The 11081-nt window shown below is 36.8% G+C and overlaps 1 protein-coding gene across 2 annotated transcripts in view; it reads right to left on the bottom strand.

The window, feature by feature from the left end:
• Nucleotides 1–4378: 4378 nt before the first annotated feature.
• The window catches only part of MOB1B (MOB kinase activator 1B), a 58072-nt gene continuing 51369 nt past the window's right edge, over nt 4379–11081 (bottom strand). For both annotated transcript variants that reach the window (XM_061420419.1, XM_061420420.1), the window contains exon 6: nt 4379–10145. In XM_061420419.1, the coding sequence (XP_061276403.1) occupies nt 10068–10145 (78 nt within the window). In that variant the 3' untranslated portion in view covers nt 4379–10067. The remainder of the gene's footprint in view (nt 10146–11081) is intronic.

Genomic DNA, 11081 nt, shown 5'->3' with positions numbered 1-11081 from the left:
GGGACGGGAATTTAGCTATTTAGATGCCACACTAGAAGAAGCCTTTCTTTATCTCTGATATCTTGGTTTGGATGCCCGGTTTACGCTGAACGGGAGCAGATATGCCACCCCCAAGTTGGTTACATTGGCATATTACTTTGAATTAAGGACACTCTGACTGTCCTTTGTTCCTCCTGGAAGCAGGAGCTAAACCTCTGATGTGAACAGTACCCTCCGTGTACCAGGAGGGTAGAAAGCACACTTTTCCCCAGAGATTGGGAATTAAGGGCAGAGAAGGCTGGATAAATAAAACTTATTACTGCTTCATCAACTTATTACACAAGGCCAATACCCCTTCATCTTGAGAATTCTTCACAAATTTATTGTTTGAAGATTCTGAAAGAGATGAGAATACCAGACCAACTGACTTGCCTCTTGAGAATTATATGCACGTCAGGAAACAACAGTTAGAACTGGACATGGAACAACAGACTGGTTCCAAATAGGAAAAGGAGTACATCAAGGCTGCATATTGTCACCCTGCTTATTTAACTTATAAGCAGAGTACATCATGAGAAACGCTGAGCTGGAAGAAACACAAGCTGGAATCAAGATTGCCGGGAAAAATATCAATAACCTCAGATATGCAGATGACACCACCCTTATGGCAGAAAGTGAAGAGGAACTCAAAAGCTTCTTGATGAAAGTGGAAGAGGAGAGTGGAAAAAGTTGGCCTAAAGCTCAACATTCAGAAAAGTAAGATCATGGCATCTGGTCCCATCACTTCATGGGAAATAGATGGGGAAACAGTGGAAACAGTGTCATTTTTTTTTTTTAATTTAATAAATAAACAGTGTTTATTTTTCCGGGCTCCAAAATCACTGCAGATGGTGATTACAGCCATGACATTAAAAGACGCTTACTCCTTGGAAGGAAACTTATGACAAACCTAGATAGCATATTAAAAACCAGAGACATTACTTTGCCAACAAAGGTCCGTCTAGGCAAGGCTATGTTTTTCCAGTGGTCATGTATGGATGTGAGAATTGGACTGTGAAGAAAGCTGAGCGCCAAAGAATTGATGCTTTTGAACTGTGGTGTTGGAGAAGACTCTTGAGAGTCCCTTGGACTGCAAGGAGATCCAACCAGTCCATCCTAAAGATCAGTCCTGGGTGTTCATTAGAAGGTCTGATGCTGAAACTCCAGTACTTGGCCACCTCATGCGAAGAGTTGACTCATTGGAAAAGACCCTGATGCTGGGAGGGATTGGGGGCAGGAGGAGAAGGAGACGACAGAGGATCAGATGGCTGGATGGCATCAGTGACTCGATGGACGTGAGTTTGAGTAAACTCAGGGAGTTGGTGATGTACAAGGAGGCCTGGTGTGCTGAGATTCATGGTCGCAAAGAGTCGCAAAGAGTAGGACAGGATTGAAGGACTGAACTGACTGACTGACTGAGAAGGAAAATTTCTCCACCCTACAGTGGTATAAATTTACCATACCTGTTAGGTTTCTGTTCAGCATAACAATAAGCTTAATTAACCTTGCCTGCCTACACCCTGGGGGTTCTGTAGTAAAGAACCTTCCTGCCAATGCAGGAGATGAGGTTCCATCCCTGGGTCAGGAAGATCACTGGGAGAAGGAAATGGCAATCCACTCCAGTATTCTTGCCTGGAAAATCCTATGCACAGAAGGAGCCTCATAGGCTACAGTCCATGGGGTTGCAAAAGAGTCAATCATGACTTAGTCACTATACAACAAAGCACAAATAACAAACGCATATTGAATTTTTGAATGCCTACATAGGTTCCATGTCCTCTTATAGATGACTCATGTCTGTTGTTTAGTCACTGACTAGCTGGGGACAAATGCAGTGTAGAAACGCCCAGAATTTATTTTTAATCATGATAAAGACCTAATAAACAGGCTACTCCCCAGTCTAGAAGTTCCCAAGTTGAAACTGTTCACAGAAACCATAAATGGAATGGTGAATCCATTCTCAAAACAAAAGGGAGGGGGGAGGTGGGCAGAATCAAAATGTGATTCCATAGTGAACTCTAGGATGGAAACAAAAATCATTTTTTGTAAATTCCCTATGTTATTTCATAATTGTAGTACTTTATGTATATTACTTTTGTTTATCCCCATAGTAATAAATAGCAGGATTCTAGAAATGAGAAAGGCCTGAATATTTGTCACTGGTATAGCAAGGAAGTCAGGGAAGCTTCTAGGTTTTTGTTCTGCTTTTGTTCTGGTTGCATCCTGCTGCTTGCAGGATCTTAGTTCCCTGACCAGAGACGAAGCCCAGGCCCCCAGCAGCGGAAGCCAGGGAATTCCCACTGCTGCTACTGCTAAGTCACTTCAGTCTGGTCCGACTCTGTGCGACCCCATAGACGGCAACCCACCAGGCTCCTCCATCCATGGGATTTTCCAGGCAAGAGTACTGGAGTGGGGTGCCATTGCCTTCTCCGTCCCACTGCTGCTGCTGCTAAGTTGCTTCAGTCGTGTCCGACTCTGTCTGTCCCACTGCTAGGTATTATATATCCTACATCCAAACTTGAGGGGAAAATCATGAAATGGTAAGGGTTTTGGCAGCTACTGGAGAGAATAAAGCAAGGTGATTCTCTGAGACCTTCCAGGAGGAAAGTAGAGCTCAGTCCCATATGGATCGGATAAAGATATTTGGGGTTGAGCAGATGGAGAAGACTCTTCAGAGTCCCTTGGACTGCAAGGAGATCCAACCAGTTCATCCTAAAGGAAATCAGTCCTGAATGTTCATTGGAAGGACTAATGCTGAAGGTGAAACTCCAATACTTTGGCCACCTGACGCAAGAGCTGACTCATTTGAAAAGACCCTGATGCTGGGAAAGATTGAGGGTGGGAGGAGAAGGGGATGACAGAGGATGAGATGTTTGGATGGCATCACCGGCTCAATGGACCTGAGTTTGAGTAAACTCTGGGAGCTGGTGATGGACAGGGAGGCCTGGCATGCTGCAGTCCATGGAGTTGCAGACACGACTGGGTGGCTGAACTGAAGAAATCTTTAAATGTGTTTCTTCCTCCACCAAAACAAGATGAAACTAAAAAAAAAAAATATATATATATATATATATATATAAAACAAAAACCAAAACCACTATAGTGCAGTGACTGAAATATTAAACACGGGAAACTCTGACATTAAGTTCATTATATCCTCCATAACCAATGGCTAACATAAGGAAGAGACTAAAAAAAAACTTTCGAATGTACTCCCTGATTTTTGTCCACAATGTCTTACGTGAAACTCTTGTAGTCAATTCAGTTTCGGAATTTTTCCAGTTTTGGAATTTAGGAAAGAAAAATAGTCACATATTATGTATATTATGTAACCATTCCTCACCCTCCTGCAGAAGTGTTAAATACACTAACATTTTGCAGTGAAACATCAATTTGCACAGTGAAATAAAGACTGTTAACCTCATATCAGGTTCAGTTTGCAGTGAACTGAAGAAAGTACTTTTTCTGAGCTTTTCAGACTTGGGAATTACAGATAAAATACAGGGTATTAGAATACTCAACCAGGAACAAGTATGCTACCATCTTAACTCCTGCCGGAAATTTTTCTACTCCTTCAATGTAGGAATTCCTTTTCTCCTGCAGGAATGCTGGTATAACTAAAGAATGAGACAGGGTCTCCTGATAGCATACAGGTTTATTAAGAAAACTCTTTAACCAACTGAGAAAATGAGAATAATTTAGGCAGAAAGTATTAAGTGGTTACACAACCCATGCATTTGTGTATACCCACCCAACAACTTCTGTAAAAGGATGTTTATCAACACAGTAAACTTGCTTATAAATTTCTCCTATCCACAACCCAAATCTCTCACATTGTAGGCAGATTCTTTACCATCTGAGCCACAAGGGAAGCCCAAGAATACGGGAGTGGATAACCTATCCCTTCTCCAGGGGATCTTCCCGATCCAGGAATTGAACTGGAGTCTCCTGCATTGCAGGGGGATTCTTTACTAGCTGAGCTACCAGGGAAGCCCTTTAATGGTCTACAATGAAGACAAAATATTAAGATAAAATCTTGGCTTAATGGAAAAGTCAACAATTATTTTGCTAACTATTCTCATAGTAATAGTATATTTAAACAAAATAAAAGCACTGGTCTCAAGATCAAGCATATTCAGGTTTTTTAACCCTAGTTCTCATCAGTGACTTTACAGTTTCTAAGCTTTAGCTTTCTAGTATAAAAAATATTGAGATACTAATTTCCAGGGTTGTTGTGAACATTACAAAAAATAAGGCCTAAAACTGTTCAACATATTTCATAGACCTTCAATATTTCTCTGGGAATGTACACAATGTGGGAATACCTATAGCAAAAATGAACACTAATGCAAAGTCAGGATTCATGACCAAACATAACTATTTATTATTTTTTAAATAAACATTTTCTTCCTTAAAACAAACAAAAAAAACTAGAAATTAAATAGTTCCAATCCCATCACATACAAGTCTGTATACTTTATTTACATCTCTCAAAACATATTGTAGACTTTCTGACATTCAGTACCCTCTTATTTTTTTTTGCCACATCATGTGGCTTGCAGGATCTTAGTTCCCCCAACCCAGGGATCGAACCCAGGCCCAGGCAGTGAAAGCGCCAAGGCTTAACCACTTGACTGCCAGAGAATTCCCTCAGTATCCCCTCTTAAAACAAAAATGATGAAACAGTTTAAAGTTTGACCCACAGTAACTACAATTTGAGTAATCTTGGCACAATTTACAATACGCGCCCATATTGCATTTCATGTTTTAGACAGCTCCTTTAATATAGAGAAACTGTCCATCTCCATGAGAGCGGGCTCCCGCCTTACTCATTCTCGACAACACTTGCACAGTGTGTATGCTACCGCTTCCATTTATGGCTCTGGTAGTATTTTTCTGGTTTTGTCCTGTTTGATAGAAATGATTTTATTAAAACTTTAAGTGTTCTTATATTTATTGTATTTCATGATGCTGTTCCTAGGTAATTGTAAGTAATAATGTATAGGAAACATTCAAATAAAACAAAAGTTTTTCCCTACAAGATTAGTGCTCTTACCACCCTAGCAATGCATGTACAAAAATAACAAATACAATTTAGTGGCTGTAAAAAACTATTTCCCCTAAAAATAGTTATCTCTGCAGAACAATTCAGGGAGACAAGTGTTCCTAAAATGAAAATGTGCGAATCTATTTTACACCTTGCACAATTAAGTAAACAAAAATTAAAACGTGCAAACCTGTAAGAAACAACCACACATAAAAGATTTATAACAGACACTAAATATTAATACAATTTTAAATGTATATCACTAATAATATCAGTTTCAGTGACATAGTTTAAAGAAAGTTGTCAACCAAAACAAACCAAAAATGCTCCTTTAAGTTTTATTGTCCAACACTTCAGCCACAACCTATCTAGTGACAGCAATCACTTTAGAATCACCAATAGTGAGGACCTATATAATCAATCTGTTTTGTTTTTTGTCCATGTGAGTGTGTGTTGCAAGATGGGGAGGGAAGAAGATAGGGAAAGTCAACAGCCATAAGGAAAGAATTTACCTCCAAAGAGAAGGAGATGACAAGTAAACACACAGTTTGGAAAGGCCAGTGTTTTCACTATCTTTGAGGATTTAATCCAACTTTTTCTATTGTGTAGTATTATATGCAGAAAATGTGTCACACTTGCAAAACTGAGAGTACTCAGTATTTTAATCTGTATTTTCTCTTTTGTCAAAATTTAAGTATGGCAGACACAGAAACACAGTTTTATAGCTTCAAAATGATTTTTTCTCTATGATTAGCCCATTAGGAGAGCCTCAAAAATTCAGACTGTCTGCAATCAGAATTGTTATTATAGATTAAAATCATTTTCCATTAAATCATGAAATAACTTTACCTCTAAACAGTTTTCTCATACACCATTACACTGATAGCTGAACAACAATAATTCCTATGTGAAACTGAATACTACGACAATATGCTGATATTTAAATCATTTTAGGAGTGTTTCTTAAAGTATAGATCTAAAATAGTGTTTCTAGGAATTGGTATATTTTTTAATGTCCCTGATATGTTTGAAAATAAGCTTTCCTCTTGGTATGCAGTGATATTTTCAAATATACTTCTTGATTGTATCTTTTAAAAAGACAATAAAATGTTAAAGTTATAAACGACATGAAATGATTATACAGTTTGAAATTTTTTACTACGATACACAGACTTAAATTCAGCATAATTAATATATAAAATGTGTTCCAATTTCTCCAGCCTTGAAATTTAAATTGTTCATTTGCATGAAAGTAAGTTTTTTTTAAAAAAGGATAGAGGTAAAGGTTGTTATTTTCTTAAGTTACTTCTATCTTAAATATTGGATCCTTTTTTTTTAAAGTTATTATATTTAAGTGTAAGATAATTAAACTAAATTTTTAAAAATAAAATAAAATGTATACATCCAAATGATATTGCCTACCTCAAAGTAGTGACATGAAGAAATTATGTTTTTTATTAAATGATGTTACAAATCAATACTCAAAACATTCTCTTCTGCAATTCAGATCCTATGGCATATTTTTTTTTTTTTTGCATATTCTTTTGAACTTCCTTAATAGTTTAGTTCTAAGAAAAGAGCCAAAGCAGAGTCATTTTGGTAAATGAGATAGGTCATATTAAGCTTCCAGAAAAGTTTTTGGTGCAACTAAAATGATGAAATGGATTTTCTTGTATAGTCACACAACAACTCTCAAGGCATCTCTGAAAGTGATTATACCTCTACAGTGTAGCTGGAATAAGTAGTGCTCCCAAGAAACCACCCTGAAGATCAACTCTCACTTGGCTGTTTAAGGTGTGGCATATTTATTTTAAAAGGAAGTCCTACAGACTAACAATTATATCTCCCATATCTTACTATTTCAGTGGTTATCAAAACCTCTCTCAGAGAGGGTGAAGACAAAGGTATAAAAGAAATCTGTTACTGTGCTCTTTTCCCCTAAGCAAGGAAAATACTATACATAAAATGGACTATGGTGATTACATGTAAAATATAAATATGCACATTATCTGTAATTCCTGAAGAGATTGTAGTGCTTTCTTTCCTGATAAGCCAGGCAGTAACTCAGTCTGAGACATATTTATTATACTCTAAACATTTCTTCTCCCATCTAGTTTTATGCTGACCATTTAGCATTTACAAATAACAAGCAAAGGTAGGAAGAAACAGCTATCTAAAATCTTTCAATTTAAGGTAAACTGACCTCCAAAGCCTCTACCACCTAACACATACTTACTGTTTTACTAATGCCATGGTTTTTGTGGGAAACAGAATAATCAAGCCAGCAAATAAAAGCCAGTAGCACCACCTACAGCTAATGAAAAGATTTTCACTCTTTCTGTTACTAATTTCTTTCCACCACCATTACTTCATCATTTAAAAGAATTCCTAAAACTTGCTTTATATCAACATTTAACCAAAGCATTGCGACAGTAACACTATGTAAACTTATTACTTTGTATTTCATGCTTTCATCCGCATATGAGAAAACCAACTTCTGCTTTGTATCTCTGTAAAAAAGGTGGGACAGAGTGGGGGGAATCATTATCCTGGTTATTTGTAAATTAAGAGACTTGGAAAGAATCCAATAGACATTTGTAAGCAAACTCTGTTGCAAAACAAGATGTGATCCTTATTTTATAAAGGGCAACTTACTAATGCTCATGGGAACCAACTGAATCAAAGCAACTTTTTAAGAAATCAGTTATTTCGCACACGCTCTGGTGTTTCCCTACATGCAGCCATGTTAACACCATGTACACTGCCAGGCCTCTCCCTGGGAGAATGTCTCTACTTTGTTACCATGTATACACATACATACGTCCTTACTTCCCAATACCTTTTTTTCAAGGAATACTCAGAAGCAGGCACCTGAGATTCTGGCACAGTGACAAGAAACTCCTATCTACCTAGAGTGGAAAAGTCAGTCCTGCTACTAAACATTAATTTATAATAACATTTGTACAGTACTATGTAAGGCTTAAATGAGAAAAATGAATGTTTCACTTTTCTCTCCACACCTGGCTACTGCAACCCCTTTATTATTAGGTTGATACGAAGTCAAATGCAGTATGGAAGACAATTTGAATAATCATGTGCTTCATTTTCCTAAATGGATAGGGCCCAAATCACTGGATGTCAAATTTTACTTCTGAATCAACCCATAGTGGCTGATGTTGTATATTCAGATACTAAAATAATTGTTTTAAGGATGTCAGCAGTTCTCACTGCAGTTTACAAATAGGTGTTACCAATGAATGTCCAATGTATTTGCCTCTGTCAGTTTCTCCTGTTAATTCCATGTTGGTACGTGGAGAATGATTGCTAGAAATGAAATGGGAGAAAAAGTTCCTAGTGATCATATTGCAATGGCATTAAATTGTATCACTATTCGATTTGTTAATGGCAAAACCAAACTGATTTCATTTTACAATCTTTTCTAGTAAGTGTTTTTAGTCTATATAATTTCAGAGCAAGATTTCTAGCCTACAAGGGAAAAGGTATATATTTCGAACTGAAGGAAACAGTTTTACCAGAACTGACAAAATTAAAACTGAAAGTCTAAGAGGATAATTTGCAAGAATAAAACTGAAGTGAAAAATGTTAATATTTACTTCAAAAACTAAGTTTCTGAATTTTTTACTTATGGGAATAGTTCACTAGAAAGTCATGGCAAAAAAAGGTAAAAGTTAGTAAGTACTCATTTAACACTTTCATTATCTGATATCACTGCAAAGAAAGACCTCCTTTCACAGTGGAAAAATCAGAAGTCAGAACGCTTGGGCCTACAACAAGCAAAGAAGGTACTGTATCATTTTAAAATGATAAAACACCAGCTCCATTCACTGAATGGAAATGCTGTAAAGTGATCAATTTCCCCACAGAGTCCTTAAATTCCATGTGCATGCCTACATCTAAAGTTAGTTATTTATTTTTAACTTCACATGGAAGTTGATTCCTAAAAGGAAGTCTCTAAGACTTTGTTTACAAGATATTGATTAAAATCTTCATGCCATTCTAGTCAAGCGTTCTGAGAAAGGACTTTCTTGAACTTGACTTCCCATACTCAATCCCATCTATAACGCCCCATTCAAACTAACCCCACCCTCGTCCCCCACAACCACACACTCCAGTCCTCTTCAAAGCAGAAGGGGATTTTGCAGACTTATGGCTCATTTGGCAATTGCTAAGAAACCTCACAGTTCAGCATCACCTCTGAAGATCGCAAACCTATATATAACCTGAATTTTTACATCTACAGTGCAGTTAAAGTGTAGAAAGAAGCCAAAATGTAACAGCTATTACATTTCAACATCTTCAAGTTTCAATATCACAGATATCAAGAGATGGAAAAGACTTGCTTATAGAACTCTAAGTATCCATTGAACAGAATTACTATCAATATCAAAAATAATTAAGAAATACTAATTTTTTATGCCCTACACGCACACCTTTACAAATTGTTTCTCTAATGTAGTAAAAGTTGGAGATCATCAATTTAGGTAAACTATGGCTTTTATCAATATTTTAAAACATGCATCAGTAAGTGCCCTGGGTAGAAATCCTAATATTGTTTCAAGCCCTGTTCAATTCTATGTCTGTGCTTTGCACCTCAGAAGTGAGCCTGCCAAGGCACTTAAAAATGTCTTTTGGGGACTTCAAAAATTAGCCACAATTTACACAGGGAGAACAGCCATCCATGAGCAGTCTAATCAGTAAGCATTTTCTTTCAACATATAATATTATTAAAAATTCTCCAAGTTAAAAAAAATACTATATTCCACTAAGACAAAATTTACCCCTATCAAATGTATAGACAGTGGTTCTTGGCTTCCTCTAGCAATAGTATATGGTTTCATTTATTCAGATTAAAGAAAAAGGAACCCAAACAAGCCCTCCAAGAGTAGATAAAAACAACCAAGATAAAAATAAAATACAACAAAATTCAAATACACTCCACACAGCTTGATTTGAGGAATAATTTGCATAGGTCCCCATCCTTTTATCTGTCCTTCGAGGTGAGTTTTTCAATCAGTTCCTGGAGTGGTGCAAGTTCTCTTCTATCAATAAGGTTGAATTCCTATGTGCCGAGAAAGGCAGAAGAAACAGCAAGAACATATTATTTACATCTCATTCCAAAATAGATTTCCATTAACATTTGTTGGAAATTAGCTTTTAAAGTAAATGCAAGTCAAATCTTAAAAAAAAAAAAAAAAGTCCCCCCCCCCCCTATTCTCTACCTCTTGCATCTTGAGCAAATCACTTAACCACTTCTGGGATTTTACATTTCTACTAATATTAGGATAAATTATCTCAAGATTCTGGAGAAGAGAATGGTAATGCACTCCAGTATTCTTGCCTGGAGAACTCCATGGACAGAGAAGCCTGGCCGGCTACAGTTCGTGGAGTTGCAAAGAGTTGGACACGACTGAGCGACTAACACACACACACACACACACACACACACACACACAAACACATATCTCATAAGATTACTATGGGGACTAAATGTGATACTGTGTGTGAACCACTTCATGTAATCCCTGGCAGAAAGTAAACAATAAATGAGACTTGCTGCTCCCTGTTAGGATGAATAACTGGGACACCATTTAGATACATCCAATCAAGCAGGGACCAAAAAAATTCTCAGGAAAATTACAGCATTATATGAAGAATAAACGATTTAGTTTATGTTATTAACTAACATATCTGCAAGCTACATAGGATATGGTATGAGAATGACATGAATAATGTGGAGTCCACAAGTGATAAGTAATAAAATCCTATAAAGAACAAATAAGAAAGCCTGGATTCAATTTGTGGTTCTTTAGAAGTTCTAAAACTGTCGTTCTGAAATTCAATTCTTAATAGCTTTCCTCTATAAAAATAGTTTATAAATTATAAGGTTAAAACATAAAGGTTGTCAGTATTTCTGATCTTCTGCCACAGTGGGGCATTCTGAGCTCTCAATTTCACTCGTTTATTAGCACTCACCATGTGCCAAAAGTAAGAACTG

Source organism: Bos javanicus, chromosome 6 (assembly GCF_032452875.1).
Source record: "Bos javanicus breed banteng chromosome 6, ARS-OSU_banteng_1.0, whole genome shotgun sequence".
NCBI lineage: Eukaryota > Metazoa > Chordata > Mammalia > Artiodactyla > Bovidae > Bos > Bos javanicus.
Note: the sequence above shows the minus strand (reverse complement) of the source record. Positions and strands in the feature narration are given on the sequence as shown.